General features: G+C 50.8%; 1 protein-coding gene across 1 annotated transcript in view; it reads left to right on the top strand.

Moving 5' to 3' along the window:
- LOC140720744 (NACHT, LRR and PYD domains-containing protein 3-like) overlaps positions 1–13,238 on the top strand; it is a 93,376-nt gene extending 80,138 nt beyond the window's left edge. Inside the window, exons 4-6 of the mRNA XM_073035573.1 lie at positions 12,496–12,582; positions 12,738–12,908; positions 13,064–13,238. Coding sequence (XP_072891674.1) covers positions 12,496–12,582; positions 12,738–12,908; positions 13,064–13,238 — 433 coding nt within the window. The remainder of the gene's footprint in view (positions 1–12,495; positions 12,583–12,737; positions 12,909–13,063) is intronic.
- Positions 13,239–18,030: the final 4,792 nt, after the last annotated feature.

Raw genomic sequence — 18,030 nt, 5'->3', positions numbered from 1 at the left:
AGATTGCTTGTGTCTTCCCTAGTGAAGACAGATCTAAAGTACTCATTAAATTCTTCTGCCATTTCTCTGTTTCCCATAACTATTTCACCCAATTCATTCTTCAAGGGCCCAACATTGTTCTTAACTATCTTCTTTCTCTTCACATACCTAAAAAAGCTCTTGCTATCTTCCTTTATATTCCTGGCTAGCTTGCGTTCGTACCTCATTTTTTCTCCCCGTATTGCCTTTTTAGTTAAGTTCTGTTGTTCCTTGAAAACTTCCCAATCATCTGTCCTCCCACTCACCTTAGCTCTGTCATACTTCCTTTTTTTTAATGCTATGCAATCTCTGACTTCCTTTGTCAACCACTGTGGCCCCTTTCTCCCCTTTGAATCCTTCCTTCTCTGGGGATGAACTGATTTTGCACCTTATGCATTATTCCCAAGAATACCTGCCATTGCTGTTCCACTGTCTTTTCTGCTAGGCTATCCGTCCAGTCAACTTTGGCCAGCTCCTCCCTCATGGCTCCATAGTTTCCCCTGTTCAACTGCAACACTGACACCTCCGAGCTGCCCTTATCCTTCTCAAACTGTAGATAAAATCATATCATGTTATGGTCACTACCTCCTAATGGCTCCTTTACTTCAAGATCGCTTATCAAATCCTGTTCATTACACAAGACTAAATCCAGAATAGCCTTGTCCCTGGTCGGCTCTCGTACAAGCTGTTCCAAGAATGCATCCCGTAGGCACTCTACAAACTCCCTATCCTGGGGTCCAGCACCAAACTGTTTCTCCCAGTTCACCTGCATGGTTAAATTCCCCATCCCCCTTCCTGCTGTGGGATCTCTCTTCTTCATCCCCTTCCTCCTGTGGGATCTCTCTTCCCCTTCCTCCTTCCTCCAGAGGGATCACTCTTCCCCATCCCCCTTCCTGCTGTGGGATCTGTCTTCCCAGTCCCCCTTCCTCCTTTGGGATCACTTTTCCCCATCCGCTTTCTGCCTGTCAGATCTCTCTTCCCCATTCTCCTTCCTCCTGTCGGATCTCTCTTCCCAGTCCCCTTCCTCCTGTCAGATGTCTCTTCCACATCCCCCTTCCTCATGTGGCATCTCTCTTCCCAATCCCCCTTCCTCCTATGGGATCTCACTTACCCATCCCCCTTCCTCCTGTGGGATCTCACTTACCCATCCCCCTTCCTCCTGTGGCATTTCTCATCCCCATCGTCCTTCATCCTGTGGGATCTCTGTCCCCCATCCCTCTTCCTCCTGTGGGATCTCTCTTCCCTATCCCCCTTTCCTCCGGAGGGATCTCTTTTTCCCCATCCATTTCCACCTGTGGGATCTCTATTCCCCATCCCTCTTCCTCCTGTGGGATCTCTCTTCCCCATCCCCGTCCTCCTGTGGGATCTCTTCCCCACTCCCCTTCCTCCTGTGGGATCTCTCTTCCCCATCCCCCTTTCTACTGCATGATCTCTTTTCCCCATCTCCCTCCTCCTGTGGGATCTCTCTACCCCAGCCCCCTTCCTCCTATGGGATCTCTCTTCCCCATCCCCCGACCTGTTGGATCTCTCCTCCCAAGCCCCCTTCCTCCTTTGGGATCTCCCTTCCCCATCCGCCTTGCTCCTATGGGAACTCTCTTTCTCATTCCCCTTCCTCCTGTAGGATCTCTCTTTCCTATCCCCCTTCCACCTGTGGAATTTCACCTTCCCCATCCTTCCATAACTGTAGTATCTCCCTTCCCCATCCGCCTTGCTCCTGTGGGATCTCTCCTTCCCATTCCCTTTCTCCCGTAGGATCTCTCTTTTCTATCCCCCTTCGACCTGTGGGAACTCTGTTCCCCATCCCACTTCCTCCTGTGGGATCTGTCTTCCCCATCCCACTTCCTTCTGTGGGATTTCTCTTCCCCATCCACCTTCCTCCTGTGTGATCTCTCCTTCCCATCCCCATTCCTCCCGTAGGATCACTCTTTCCTATCCCCCTTCCTCGAGTGGGATCTCTCTTCCCCATCCCCTTCCTCCTGTGGGATCTCTCTTCCCCATCCCCTTCCTCCTGTGGGATCTCTCTTCCCCATCCCCCTTCCTCCTATAGGATCTCTCTTCCCCATCCCCCTTCCTCCTGTGGGATCTCTCTTCCCCATCCCCTTCCTCCTGTGGGATCTCTCTTCCCCATCCCCCTTCCTCCTGTAGGATCTCTCTTTTCCATCCCCCTTCGACCTGTGGGAACTCTGTTCCCCATCCCACTTCCTCCTGTGGGATCTCTCTTCCCCATCCCCCTTCCTCCTGTGGGATCTCTCTTCCCCATCCCCCTTCCTCCTATAGGATCTCTCTTCCCCATCCCCTTCCTCGTGTAGGATCTCCTTTACCCATCCCCCTTCCTCCTATAGGATCTCTCTTCCCCATCCCTCTTCCTCCTGTTGGATCTCCCTTCACCATCCGCCTTCCTCCTGTGGGATCTCTCCTTCCCATTCCCTTTCTCCCGTAGGATCTCTCTTTTCTATCCCCCTTCGACCTGTGGGAACTCTGTTCCCCATCCCACTTCTTCCTGTGGGATCTGTCTTCCCCAGCCCACTTCTTCCTGTGGGATCTGTCTTCCCCATCCCACTTCCTTCTGTGGGATTTCTCTTCCCCATCCACCTTCCTCCTGTGGGATCTCTCCTTCCCATCCCCATTCCTCCCGTAGGATCACTCTTTCCTATCCCCCTTCCACCTGTGGGAACTCTCTTCCTAATCCCCCCATAACTGTAGTATCTCTTTTCCCCATTCCATTTCCTACTGCGGGATCACTTATCAACATCCAGCTTCCTCCTGTGGGATCTCTCTTCCCCATTCACCTTCCTCCTGAGGGATCTCTTTTCGCGATCTCCTTCCTCCTGTGGGATATCTCTTCCCCATTCCTTTCTTCCTGTGGGATCTCTCTTCCCCATCTGCTTCCCCATGTAGATTTCTTTTCCCGATCTCCTTCCTCCCCTTCGATCTCCCTTCCTACTGCGGGATCTCTCTACTATAGCCACTTCCTCCTCTTGGGATCTCTCTTCCCAATCCCTCTTCCTCCTGTGGGATATCGCTTTCCCATCCTCTTCTTCCTGTAGGATCTCTCTTCCCCATCCCCCTTCCTCCTGTAGGATCTCTCTTCCCCATCCCCCTACCTCCTGTGGGATCTCTCTTCCCCATCCCCCATCCTCCTGTAGGATCTCTCTTCCCCATCCCCCTTCCTCCTGTGGGATCTCTCTTCCCCATCCCCCTTCCTCCTGTGGGATCTCTCTTCCCCATATCCCTTCCTTCTGTGGGAATTCTCTTCCGAATCCCCTTCCTCTGTGGTATCTCTCTTTCCCATCCCCCTACCACCTGTTGGATCTCTCTTCCTGATTCTGCTTCCTCCTGTGGGATCTCTCTTCCACATCCCCCATCCTCCTGTGGGATCTCTCTTCCCCAGCCCCCTTCCTCCTGTGGGACAATGGACAATAGACAATAGGTGCAGAAGTAGACCATTCGGCCCTTCGAGCCTGCACCGCCATTTTGAGATCATGGCTGATCATCTCCTATCAATACCCGGTTCCTGCATTGTCCCCATATCTCTTGATTCCCCTATCCATAAGATACCTATCTAGCTCCTTCTTGAAAGCATCCAGAGAATTGGCCTCCACTACTTCCGAGGCAGTGCATTCCAGAACCCCACAACTCTCTGGGAGAAGTTTTTCCTTAACTCTGTCCTAAATGACCTACCCCTTATTCTCAAACCATGCCCTCTGGTACTGGACTCTCCCAGCATCTGGAACATATTTCCTGCCTCTATCTTGTCCAATCCCTTAATAATCTTATATGTTTCAATCAGATCCCCTCTCAATCTCCTTAATTCCAGTGTGTACAAGCCCAGTCTCTCTAACCTCTCTGCGGCAGACAGTCCAGACATCCCAGGAATCAACCTCGTGAATCTACGCTGCACTTCCTCTACAGCCAGGATGTCCTTCCTTAACCCTGGAGACCAAATCTGTACACAATACTCCAGGTGTGGTCTTACCAGGGCTCTGTACAAATGCAAGAGGATTTCCTTCCTCTTGTACTCAATTCCCTTTGTAATAAAGGCGAACATTCCATTAGCCTTCTTCACTGCCTGCTGCACTTCCTCATTCACCTTCAGTGACTGATGAACAAGGAGTCCTAGATCTCTTTGTATTTCTCCCTTACCTAACTCTACACCGTTCAGATAATAATCTGCCTTCCTGTTCTTACTCCCAAAGTGGATAACCTCACACTTATTCACATTAAACGTCATCTGCCAAGTATCTGCCCACTCACCCAGCCTATCCAAGTCACCTTGAATTCTCCTAACATCCTCATCACATGTCACACTGCCACCAAACTTAGTATCATCAGCAAATTTGCTGATGTTATTCTCATTGCCTTCATCTAAATCGTTGATGTAAATTGTAAACAGTTGTGGTCCCAATACCGAGCCCTGTCGCACCCCACTAGTCACCACCTGCCATTCCGAGAAACACCCATTCACCACTACCCTTTGCTTTCTATCTGCCAACCAGTTTTCTATCCATGTCAAAGTCTTCCCCCCGATGCCTTGAGCTTTGATTTTACCCACCAATCTCCTATGTGGTGATATTTTTTACTGAGTTAAGTATTGTATGTAATTAGTTTTGCTACAACAAGTGTATGGGACATAGGAAAAAAAGTTGAATTTCCCCATGGGGATGAATAAAGTATCTATCTATCTATCTATCTATCTATTAAATGCCTTCTGAAAATCGAGGTACACTACATCCACTGGATCTCACCCGTCTAACTTCCTGGTTACATCCTCGAAAAACTCCAACAGATCAGTCAAGCATGATTTACCCTTGGTAAATCCATGCTGGCTCGGCCCAATCCTATCACTGCTATCTAGATATGCCACTATTTCATCCTTAATAATGGACTCTAGCATCTTCCCCACCACTGATGTCAGGATGACAGGTCGATAGTTCTCTGTTTTCTCCCTCCCTCCTTTCTTAAAAAATGGGATAACATTAGCCATTCTCCAATCCTCAGGAACTGATACTGAATCTAAGGAACATTGGAAAATGATTACCAATGCATCTGCAATTTCCAGGGCCACTTCCTTTAGTACCCTAGGATGCAGACCATCTGGACCTGGGGATTTGTCAGCCTTCAGTCCCATCAGTCTACTCATCACCGTTTCCTTCCTAATGTCAATCTGTTTCATTTTCTCTGTTACCCTATGTCCTTGGCCCATCCATACATCTGGGAGATTGCTTGTGTCTTCCCTAGTGAAGACAGATCTAAAGTACTCATTAAATTCCTCTGCCATTTCTCTGTTTCCCATAACAATTTCACCTAATTCATTCTTCAAGGGCCCAACATTGTTCTTAACTATCTTCTTCCTCTTCACGTACGTAAAAAGCTTTTGCTATCTTCCTTTATATTCCTGGCTAGCTTGCGTTCGTACCTCATTTTATTCTCCCCATATTGCCTTTTAAGTTAAGTTCTGTTGTTCTTTAAAAACTTCCCAATCATCTGTCCTCCCACTCACCTTATCTCTGTCATACTTCCTTTTTTTTAATGCTATGCAGTCTCTGACTTCCTTTGTCAACCACTGTGGCCCCCTTCCCCCCTTTGAATCCTTCCTTCTCTGGGAATGAACTGATTTTGCACCTTGTGCATTATTCCCAAGAATACCTGCCATTGCTGTTCCACTGTCTTTTCTGCTAGGATATCCGTCCAGTCAACTTTGGCCAGCTCCTCCCTCATGGCTCCGTAGTTTCCCCTGTTCAACTGCAACACTGACACCTCCGAGCTGCCCTTATCCTTCTCAAACTGTAGATAAAAACATATCATGTTATGGTCACTACCACCTAATGGCTCCTTTACTTCAAGATCGCTTATCAAATCCTGTTCAATACACAAGATTAAATCCAGAATAGCCTTGTCCCTGGTCGGCTCTCGTACAAGCTGTTCCAAGAATGCATCCCGTAGGCACTCTACAAACTCCCTTTCCTGAGGTCCAGCACCAAACTGTTTTTCCCAGTTCACCTGCATGTTGAAATTCCCCATCCTCCTACCTCCTGTGGGATCTCTTTTCCACATCCATTTCCTCCTGTGGGATCTCTCTTCCCCATCCCCTTCCTCCTGTCAGATCTCTCTTCCTCATCCCCTTCATCCTGTGGGATCTCGCTTCCCCATCCCCCTCCTTTTGTGGGATCTCTCTTCCCCATCTCCCTTCCTCCTGTGGGATCTCTCTTCCCAATCCCCTTCCTCCTGTGGTATCTCTCTTTCCCATCCCCCTACCTCCTGTTGGATCTCTCTTCCTGATTCTGCTTCCTATTGTGGGATCTCTCTTCCGCATCCAATACCTCCTGCCGGAAATTTCTTCCCAATTCCCCATCCTCCTGTGGGATCTCTCTTCCACATCCCCCTTCCTCCTGTGGGATCTCTCTTCCCCAGCCCCCTTCATCCTGTGGGATTTCTCTCCTCCATCCCCCTACCTCCAGTGGGATCTCTCTTTCCCATTCTCCTTCCTCTTGTGGGATCTCTCTTCCCCATCTCCCTTCCTTCTGTGGGAATTCTCTTCCAGATCCCCTTCCTCCTGTGGCATCTCTCTTTCCCATCCCCCTACCTCCAGTGGGAACTCTCTTTCCCATTCTCCTTCCTCTTGTGGGATCTCTCTTCCCCATCTCCCTTCCTTCTGTGGGAATTCTCTTCTGGATTCCCTTCCTCCTGTGGGATCTCTCTTTCCCATCCCCCTACCACCTGTTGGATCTCTCTTCCTGATTCTGCTTCCTACTGTGGGATCACTCTTCCCCATCCACTTCCTCCTGCCGGAAATTTCCTCCCCATCCCCCGTCCTCCTGTGGGATCTCTCTTACACATCCCCCATCCTCCTGTGGGACAATAGACAATAGGTGCAGAATTAGACCATTCGGCCCTTCGAGCCTGCACCTCCATTTTGAGATCATGGCTGATCATCTACTATCAATACCCGGTTCCTGCCTTGTCCCCATATCCCTTGATTCCCCTATCCATAAGATACCTATATAGCTCCTTCTTGAAAGCATCAAGAGAATTGGCCTCCACTTCCTTCTGAGGCAGTACATTCCAGACACCCACAACTCTCTGGGAGAAATTTTTCCTTAACTCTGTCCAAAATGACCTACCCCTTATTCTCAAACCATGCCCTCTGGTACTGGACTCTCCCAGCATCTGGAACATATTTCCTGCCTCTATCTTGTCCAATCCCTTAATAATCTTCTATGTTTCAATCAGATCCCTTCTTAGTCTCCTTAATTCCAGTGTGTAGAAGCCCAGTCTCTCTAACCTCTCTGTGTAAGACAGTCCAGATGTCCCAGGAATTAACCTCGTGAATCTCGGCTGCACTTCCTCTACAGCTAGGATGTCCTTCCATAACCCTGGAGACCAAAACTGTACACAATACTCCTGGTGTGGTCTCACCAGGGATCTGTACAAATGCAAGAGGTTTTCCTTGCTCTTGTACTCAATTCCCTTTGTAATAAAGGCCAACATTCCATTAGCCTTCTTCACTGCCTGCTGCACTTGCTCATTCACCTTCAGTGACTGATGAACAAGGACTCCTAGATCTCTCTGTATTTCTCCCTTACCTAACTCTACACCGTTCAGATAATAATCTGCCTTCCTGTGCTTACTCCCAAAGTGGATAACCTCACACTTATTCACATTAAACGTCATCTGCCAAGTATCTGCCCACTCACCCAGCCTATCCAATTCACCCTGAATTCTCCTAACATCCTCATCACATGTCACACTGCCACCCAGCTTAGTATCATCAGCAAATTTGCTGATGTTATTCTCAATGCCTTCATCTAAATCGTTGATGTAAATCGTAAACAGCTGTGGTCCCAATTCCGAGCCCTATGGCACCCCACTAGTCACCACCTGCCATTCCGAGAAACACCCATTCACCGCTACCCTTTGCTTTCTATCTGCCAACCAGTTTTCTATCCATGTCAATGTCTTCCCCCCGATGCCCTGAGCTCTGATTTTACCCACCAATCTCCTATGTGGGACCTTATCAAATGCCTTCTGAAAATCGAGGTACACTACATCCACTGGATCTCACCCGTCTAACTTCCTGGTTACATCCTCGAAAAACTCCAACAGATCAGTCAAGCATGATTTACCCTTGGTAAATCCATGCTGGCTCGGCCCAATCCTATCACTGCTATCTAGATATGCCACTATTTCATCCTTAATAATGGACTCTAGCATCTTCCCCACCACTGATGTCAGGATGACAGGTCATTAGTTCTCTGTTTACTCCCTCCCTCCTTTCTTAAAAAGTGGGATAACATTAGCCATTCTCCAATCCTCAGGAACTGATCCTGAATCTAAGGAACATTGGAAAATGATTACCAATGCATCCGCAATTTCCAGGGCCACCTCCTTTAGTACCCTAGGATGCAGACCATCTGGACTTGGGGATTTCTCAGCCTTCAGTCCCATCAGTCTACTCATCACCGTTTCCTTCCTAATGTCAATCTGTTTCATTTCCTCTGTTACCCTATTTCCTTGGCCCATCCATACATCTGGGAGATTGCTTGTGTCTTCCTTAGAGAAAACAGATCTAAAGTACTCATTAAATTTTTCTGCCATTTCTCTGTTTCCCATATAAATTTCACCCAATTCATTCTTCAAGGGCCCAACATTGTTCTTAACTATATTCTTTCTCTTCACATACCGAAAAAAGCTTTTGCTATCTTCCTTTATATTCCTGGCTAGCTTGCGTTCGTACCTCATTTTTTCTCCCCGTATTGCCTTTTTAGTTAAGTTCTATTGTTCCTTAAAAACTTCCCAATCATCTGTCCTCCCACTCAGCTTAGCTCTGTCATACTTCCTTTTTTTTAATGTTCTGCAATCTCTGACTTCCTTTGTCAACCACTGTGGCCCCTTTCCCCCCTTTGAATCCTTCCTTCTCAGGGGATGAACTGATTTTGCACCTTGTGCATTATTCCCAAGAATACCTGCAGTTGCTGTTCCACTGTCTTTTCTGCTAGGCTATCCGTCCAGTCAACTTTGGCCAGCTCATCCCTCATGGCTCCGTAGTTTCCCCTGTTCATCTGCAACACTGACACCTCCGAGCTGCCCTTATCCTTCTCAAACTGTAGATAAAAACATACCATGTTATGGTCACTACCTCCTAATGGCTCCTTTACTTCAAGATCGCTTATCAAACCCTGTTCATTACACAAGACTAAATCCAGAATAGCCTTGTCCCTGGTCGGCTCTCGTACAAGCTGTTCCAAGAATGCATCCTGTAGGCACTCTACAAACTCCCTATCCTGGGGTCCAGCACCAAACTTTCTCCCAGTTCACCTGTATGTTGAAATTACCCATCCCCCTTCCTCCTGTGGGATCTCTTTTTCCCCATCCATTTCCTCCTGTGGGATCTCACCTTCCCATTCCCTTCCTCCTGTCGGATCTCTCTTCCCCATCCCCTTCCTCCTGAGGGATCTCTGTTCCCCATCCCCCCTCCTTCTATGGGATCTCTCTTCCTCATCCCCTTCCTCCTGTGGGATATCTCTTCCCCATCCCGCTCCTTTTGTGGGATCTCTCTTTCCCATCCCCCTACCTCCTGTGGGATCTCTCTTCCCCATCCCCCTTCCTCCTGTGGTATCTCTTTTTCCCATCACCCTACCTCCTGTTGGATCTCTCTTCCTGATTCTGCTTCCTATTGTGGGATCTCTCTTCCCCATCCAATTCCTCCTGCCGGAAATTTCTTCCCCATCCCCTTTCTCCTGGGGGATCTCTCTTCCCCATCCCCCTTCCTCCAGAGAGATCACTGTTCCCCAACGTCCTTCCTCCTGTGGGATATCTCTTCCCCATCCGCCTTCCTCCTGTGGGATCTCTCTTCCACATCCCCTTCCTCCTGTGGGATCTCCCTGCCCCATCCGACTTCCCCCTGTGGGGTCTCTCCGTCCCATTGCCCTTCCTCCCGTAGGATCTCTTTCCTATCCCCCTCCCTCCTGTAGGATGTTTCTTCCCCATTCTCCTTCCTCCTGTGGGATCTCTCTTCCCCATCCCCTTCCTCCTGTGGGATCTCTCTTCCCCATCCCCTTCCTCCTGTGGGATCTCTCTTCCCCATCCACCTCTTCTTGTGGGATCTCTCTACCCCATCGCCCTTCCTCATGTGGGATCTCTCTTCCCCAACCCCCTTCCTCCTGAGGGATCTCTTTTTCCCCATCCCCCTTCCTCCTGTGGCATCTCTCTTCCCCATCATCCTGTGGGATCTCTCTTCCCTATCCCCTTTCCTCCGGAGGGATCTCCTTTTCCCATCACCCTACCTCCTGTTGGATCTCTCTTCCTGATTCTGCTTCCTATTGTGGGATCTCTCTTCCCCATCCAATTCCTCCTGCTGGAAATTTCTTCCCCATCCCCTTCCTCCAGAGAGATCACTGTTCCCCAACGTCCTACCTCCTGTGGGATATCTCTTCCCCATCCGCCTTCCTCCTGTGGGATCTCTCTTCCACATCCCCTTCCCCCTGTGGGATCTCTCTTCCACATCCCCTTCCCCCTGTGGGATCTCTGTTTCCCAACCCCCTTCCTCTGTGGGATCTCCCTGCCCCATCTGACTTCCCCCTGTGGGGTCTCTCCGTTCCATTGCCCGTCCTCCCGTAGGATCTTTTTCCTATCCCCCTCCCTCCTGTAGGATGTTTTTTCCCCATTCTCCTTCCTCCTGTCGGATCTCTCTTCCCCATCCCCTTCCTCCTGTGGGATCTCTCTTCCCCATCCACCTCTTCTTGTGGGATCTCTCTACCCCATCGCCCTTCCTCATGTGGGATCTCTCTTCCCCAGCCCCCTTCCTCCTGAGGGATCTCTTTTTCCCCATCCCCCTTCTGCCTGTCAGATCTCTCTTCCACATCCCCCTCCTCTTGAGGGATCTCTCTTCCCCAACACCCTTCCTCCTGTGGGATCTCTCTTCCCCATCTCCTTCTTCCTGTGGGATCTCTCTTCCCCAACCCCTTTCCACCTGTGGGATCTCTCTTCCCCATCCCCCTTCCTCCTGTGGCATCTCTCTTCCCCATCATCCCTCATCCTGTGGGTTCTCTCTTCCCCATCATCCTTCATCCTGTGGGATCTCTCTTCCCTATCCCCCTTTCCTCCTGTGGGATCTCTCTTCCCTATCCCCCTTTCCTCCGGAGGGATCTCTTTTCCCCCATCCATTTCCACCTGTGGGATCTCTCTTCCACATCCCCCTTCCTACTGTGGGATCTCTCTTCCCCATCACCTTTCCACCTGTGGGATCTCTCTACCCCATCCCTCTTCCTCCTGTGGGATCTCACTTACCCATCCCCCTTCCTCCTGTGGGATCTCTCTTCCCCACCCCCCTTCCTCCTGTGGGATCTCTCTTCCCCATCCCCCTTCCTCCAGTGGTATCTCTCTTCCCCATCCCCCTACCACCTGTTGGATCTCTCTTCCTGATTCTGCTTCCTACTGTGGGATCACTCTTCCCCATCCACTTCCTCCTGCTGGAAATTTCTTCCCCATCCCCCTTTCTCCTGGGGGATCTCTCATTGCCTTCCCCTTCTCCTGTGGGATCTCTCCTGCTGATTCCGTTTCCGACTGTGGGATCTTTTTTTCCCAATCTCTTTCACCCTGTGGGATCTCTTCCCCATCCCTGTCCTCCTGTTGGATCTCTCTTCCCCACCTCCTTCCTCCTATGGGACCTCTTCCCCATCCCCTTCTTCCTGTGAGATCTCCCTTCCCCATCCACCTTCCTCCTGTGGGATCTCTCCTTCCCCATCCCACTTCTTCCTGCCGGATCTCATTTCCTCATCCCCTCCCTCCTGTGTGATATCTCTTCCCCATCCCTTTCTTCCTGTAGATCTCTTTTCCCAATCTCCTTTCTCCTGTGGGATCTCTTTTCCTGATTCAGCTTCCTACTGTCTTCCCCATCCACTTCCTCCTCTGGGATATCTCTTTCCCATCCTCTTCCTCCTGTGGGATCTCTCATCCCCATCCCCCTTTCTCCTGTGGGATCTCTCTTCCCCGTCCCCTGGTGGGATCTCTCCTTCCCCATCCCCCCATAACTGTGGTATCTCTTTTCCCCATCCCACTTCCTCCTGTGGGATCTCGTTTCCCCATCCCTTTCCTCTTGTGTCTTTCCATCCGTTCCCTCAGGTGGGGTCTCTTCCTCCATTTCCCATCGACATTTCCCGATTCACAAAGCTTCCTCACTGTGGGGCTATATCACCCCCATCCCTGCCCCTTCTGACACTCTGTGGTCAGTAACACTTTTCTAGGCAACGGAGAACGAGACAGAAAATGTGGAGTTCACAGGGTCACAGCAACAGACTAAATGACTGACATTGGGTGAATACCCTGGAGCTGGGCAGTGAGGGACATTGACAGTGATGGGAACTCCGATCAGTGATTTACGGAAGGGTTTAATGTTTCCTGAAATATCCGCTTGAGAGAATTACCTTCAGACCCACGGTTTGTATCACTTTGTTCATCAATTTGTCTATTTGTGTTTAGACTCGGGAAGAATGACCTGGGAGATTCAGGAGTGAAACTGGTGTCTGTGGCTCTGAGGAACCCGGAGTGTAAAATACAGAAACTGCGGTAAGTACCGGACTGTGGCAGATTGTGTTTACAGTCACTGGGTGTCTGACACTGAACATTAATGTGATCAGTAATAGTGTTACTGATAAACACTGGGGATTTGTACCGTCTCCTGTCTCTCTGTGTCCTTCACCCTCACTCTCTCTCATCTCCAGGCTGTTAGATGTCGGTCTCACAGATTCTGGGGCCGAGGATCTCGTCTCCGTTCTCAGTACAAAACCATCACTGACGGAGCTGGACCTGGGTTGTAATAAACTGGGAGATTCAGGAGTGAAACTGGTGTCTGCGGCTCTGAGGAACCCGGAGTGTAAAATACAGAAACTGCGGTAAGTACCAGACTGTGGGAGATTGTGTTTACAGTCACTGGGTGTCTGACACTGAACATTAATGTGATCAGTAATTGTGTTACTGATAAACACTGGGGATTTGTACCGTCTCCTGTCTCTCTGTGTCCTTCACCCTCACTCTCTCTCATCTCCAGGCTGTACAATGTCGGTCTCACAGATTCTGGTGCCGAGGATTTCGCCTCCGCTCTCAGTACAAAACCATCACTGACGGATCTGGACCTGAGTGGTAATGAACTGGGAGATTCAGGAGTGAAACTGGTGTCTGCGGCTCTGGGGAACCCGGAGTGTAAAATACAGAAACTGGTGTAAGTACCAGACTGTGGGAGATTGTGTTTACAGTCACTGGGTGTCTGACACTGAACATTAATGTGATCAGTAATAGTGTTACTGATAAACACTGGGGATTTGTACCGTCTCCTGTCTCTCTGTGTCCTTCACCCTCACTCTCTCTCATCTCCAGGCTGGTCAATGTCGGTCTCACAGATTCTGGTGCCGAGGATCTCGTCTCCGCTCTCAGTACAAATCGATCACTGACGAGGCTGTACCTGGGATCAAACTCTCTGACAGACGGATCTCTCCCCGCTCTCCGCCGCCTCATACTGACCCTCCCGAGTCTGGAGTGGATCGAGTGAGTGTTTCTGTTAATGTTCAATGTGATAAAATGTCAGCGGATCCGCGGGTTTTCTGGTGATAATTGTCTGTGAGTGTTGTTGAAACATTAACCCCGGTCCCCTGTTACTGACACTGTTGTGTGATCTGTTTATTCCATCTTCATTCTCCATTCTGTTTCAGGCTGTACGGGAATCAGTTCAGTGAGACCGGGAAGAAGGAACTGAGATCTCTGCAGGAAGTCAGACCCGGACTGAGAGTGATCGTGTGAACATCTGAATGTGTGAACGTCCCCGCCCGCGGGATGGAGCCGATTCCCCGCCCTCCCCTTTAACTCCCCCTCCCCTTTAACTCCCCCTCCCCTTTAACTCCCCCTCCCCTTTACCTCCCCCTTCCCTTTAACTCCCCCTCCCCTTTACCTCCCCCTCCCCTTTAACAGCCCCCTCCCCTATAACTCCCCCCTCCCCTTTCAACTACACCCTCCCCTTTAAACCTCCCCTTTAACTCACCCTCCCCTTTAACTCCCGCCCTTACCTTTAACGGCCGCGCGCCGGGGCTGATTCCCAACGGTTTTAACGGAACTGGCTCCGGTCTCGAGCTCGGTGATATCGGAAGCGCTCCCGCGGTGACGCATTTCCGCCCGTTGTCCGGCGGCGCCACTTCCGCCGGATGTGCGTGTACGAGACTCTCCCGCGTGACCCCCCCGGGGAATTACCCGGACAGGAGGAGCCCGGGAGGGGGGCCGGGGCTCAGTCTGGGACACCGGTGTCCCGGGAGAGAATCCTTTTGCTCCCGTTGCCGAGGACGGTGCATTCGGCAGTCTGGCCGATACAATGGTGTTAAATTGACAAATCCCTCGGCAATGGCCTTGGATCCGCAGCGATCCCGGACACGGCCCTGAAGTGTGATTGGATGCAGAGTGACGGTGAGAAACGGGACTGATTAATCTACCGGTCACCCGTTGTTACCGGTCAGTTAATTGTGAGTGAGTCGGGAACAGTGTGCGGACCCACTTTCTGCGCAGGCGCATGGACTCACAAATAGCCAGCGCGGTGAGCATCTCTGACGTCATTTCCGCTCGGAGAGGGCGGGCGCTCGGGATTAAATGCGCAGGCGCATCGGCTCACAAATACCCAGGGATTAAATACCAGCGCCGAGAAGTTTGAATAAACTAGTCTGGAACAGACTCACCGACTGCGTGTCGTTGTCTCTAACTCTGTACGTAGTACATCGCTACAACAGTGTATTTATTCCCGCAAGTCAGCTGCTCACAATCTGTTTAATTATCATTTATCATGATGAAATCAATAAACCGCTGTAACTTCCTGCCTTGGTGTCGGACTTGAGTTTTATTTGAGGTTTCCGCTGCCCCCCGCACCCTGTGCACTGTAACAGTGGGTCGGAGCTCCTCACACTGACACAGTAGCGTCTCAGCTCCAGGCTGAGGGAGGTCGGACTGGCAGAGTCTGGGTGCCCAGGATCTCGTCACAAATTAACCCCTTTCCTGGCAAACCGTCCCCCTCCTGTACCCGCAGACAGTTAATATCGGCTCGACTATCAGACGTGAGTCACTGAGGTCCCGAGTACGACACGGATGGAGGATGGAATACCGGCGTGAAACACAGAGAGAGAATCTTCCTCCACGGCTCCCATCACACACTCCCGGGGTCAGACATAGAGTGAAGCTCCCTCCGCACCGTCCCATCACACACTCCCGGGGTCAGACATAGAGTGAAGCTCCCTCCGCACCGTCCCATCACACACTCCCGGGGTCAGACACAGAGTGAATCTCCCTCCACACCGACCCATCACACACTCCCAGAGTCAGACACAGAGTGAATCTCCCTCCTCACCGTCCCATCACACACTCCCGGGGTCAGACACAGAGTGAATCTCCCTCCACACCGTCCCATCACACACTCCCGGGGTCAGACACAGAGTGAATCTCCCTCCGCACCGTCCCATCACACACTCCCGGGCCCAGACACAGAGTGAATCTCCCTCCGCACCGTCCCATCACACACTCCCGGGGCCAGACACAGAGTGAATCTCCCTCCATACCGCCCCATCAAACACTCCCGGGGTCAGAAACAGAGTGAATCTCCCTCCACACCGTCCCATCACACACTCCCGGGGTTAGACACAGAGTGCAGCTCCCTCCACACTGTCCCATCACACTTACACCCGGGGTCAGACACAGAGTGAATCTCCCTCCACACGGTCCGATTACACAGTGAGGTATTATGAAACAGCGAATCTCCCTCTCTGACCATTCAGTATAGGCTCAGAACTGAGAGATTGACATGCGGTTGAAGGGGGGAGTCTAACTCCGGAATTCAACTCTCCCCCATTCTCTCCACAAATCCCTGTCAACGCAGAGAGCGAGGCGTTTGGGGAGAGAGGGGGTGTGACAGAGACGAGGGGGCTGCATGGCTGTGGTAGGTCACGGGGAGGGAGGCGATGACGGAGAAGGGGATTGTGGTAGATGTTGAAGGTGTCGAAGGAGACGGAGAGGCGTGCAGGTGAGGGATGTGTCGACTGATGTGAGGAGAACAGCAGCGGAGGTTAGAGTATCCGAGGACGTGTCTCTCCGCTGTAGTCTGAATTACCCCCCTTCCCCCGCTTCAAAAGGCGACAATCACACCAGTGCCGGAGAAGAGTAGGGACAGCTGCCTCGACAACAATCGCCCAGTGACACTCACACCTACTGGGATTAACTGCTTTGACAATAGACAGTAGGTGCAGGAGTAGGCCATTCGGCCCTTCTAGCCAGTGCCACCATGCACTGTGATCATGGCTGATCATACACAATCAGTACCCCGTTCCTGCCCTCCCCCCATATCCCTTGACCCCGCTATCTATAAGAGCTCTATCTAACTCTCTCTTGAATGCATCCAGAGACTTGGCCTCCACTGCCTTCTGGGGCAGAGCATTCCAGATATCCACCACTCTCAGGGTGAAAAGGTGTTTCCGCATCTCCGTTCTAAATGGCCTACCCCTCATTCTTAAACTGTGGCCTCTGGTTCTGGACTCACCCAACATCGGGAACATGCTTCCTGCCTCCAGCGTGTTCAATCTCTTAATAATCTTATATGTCTCAATCAGATCCCCTCTCATCCTTCTAAATTCCAGTGTATACAAGCCCAGTCGCTCCAATCTTTCGACATATGACAGTCCCGCCATCCCGGGAATTAACCTCGTGAACCTACGCTGCACTCCCTCAATAGCAACAATGTCCTTCCTTTAATCGGGAGACCAAAACTGCACACAATACTCCAGGTGGGGTCTCACCAGGGCCCTGTACAGCTGCAGAAGGACCTCTTTACTCCTATACTGAATTGCTCTTGTTATAAAGGCCAGCATGCCATTAGCTTTCTACTCTGCCTGCTGTACCTGCATGCTTGCTTTCATTGACTGATGTACAAGAACACCTAGATCTCGCTGTACTTCCCCTTTTCCTAACTTGACTCCATTTACATAGTAATCTGCCTTCTTGTTCTTGCCACCAAAGCGGATAACCTCACATTTACCCACATTAAACTGCATTTGCCATACATTTGCCCACTCACCCAACCTGTCCAAGTCACCCTGCATTCTCATAGCATCTTCAATACATTTCACACTGCCACCCAGGTTTGTGTCATGACTTGGAGCAAGGTTCCTCTCTCTCTGGGAGTCGACCAACAATCCGGCAAGGGCTGACTGGAGCTGTCGGAGTCTTATCCTCTGGTGGGTAATGGAAAGCAGGTGCTGGTGATTGAGAGGAATTGGGAACGATTGGGAATCAAGTGTGGGGATCTGGTTGAGAGGCTGGTCATACCCAGAGCCGACCCCTTCTCCAGCGAGGACGTGGGCCCGCTGTGATTTGGGGAAACTCGACGAAAGGTCTACCGCGGATACGATCTCACTCGCTCTCCCCTGGTCCCTGGGCATTATAACACCGACGCCAGGCAGCTGATGACTGAGACCGGCTCGGCGTTCAGCATCATCCTCCCCTCCGTTCTGATCCACAGGCTCCGGATACTGGGCCAGCGAACCTCCCTCTGGAACTGGATGATGGAGATCCTCATCACCGTGACTCCCTCAGCACCGGGACAGGCTCCCGGCTCACTGCCGCCATCGGGGAAGGGAGAGGAGCCTGAAAACTCGACGATTCAGCAACACCTTCTTCCCCTCCGCCATCAGGTGTTTGGATGCGTCAGAGCACCCTCGAAATTTCTGCAGTATGTATTATATATATATATATTTGTAATTTACATTAACTTTACATCCTATAAAATAGGAAAGGGGGATATAAAGAGAAGAGATAGAGGGAGGGAGAGAGATGGAGAGGGAGGGAGTGAGAGAGAGGGAGGGGGAGTGAGAGAGGGAGAGAGAGAGAGACTGAGGAGTTGTTCATTTCACTCGGAAGGAGGGGGAGAGAGAAGGAGGGATGGAGAGGGAGGGAGGGAGAGAGAAGGAGGGAGGGAGAGAGAGGGAGGGGGAGAGATAT

This window comes from Hemitrygon akajei, unplaced genomic scaffold, assembly GCF_048418815.1.
Source record: "Hemitrygon akajei unplaced genomic scaffold, sHemAka1.3 Scf000046, whole genome shotgun sequence".
Classification (NCBI taxonomy): domain Eukaryota; kingdom Metazoa; phylum Chordata; class Chondrichthyes; order Myliobatiformes; family Dasyatidae; genus Hemitrygon; species Hemitrygon akajei.
The sequence above is the reverse complement of the archived record's forward strand: the minus strand, read 5'-3'. Positions and strand labels throughout refer to the sequence as shown.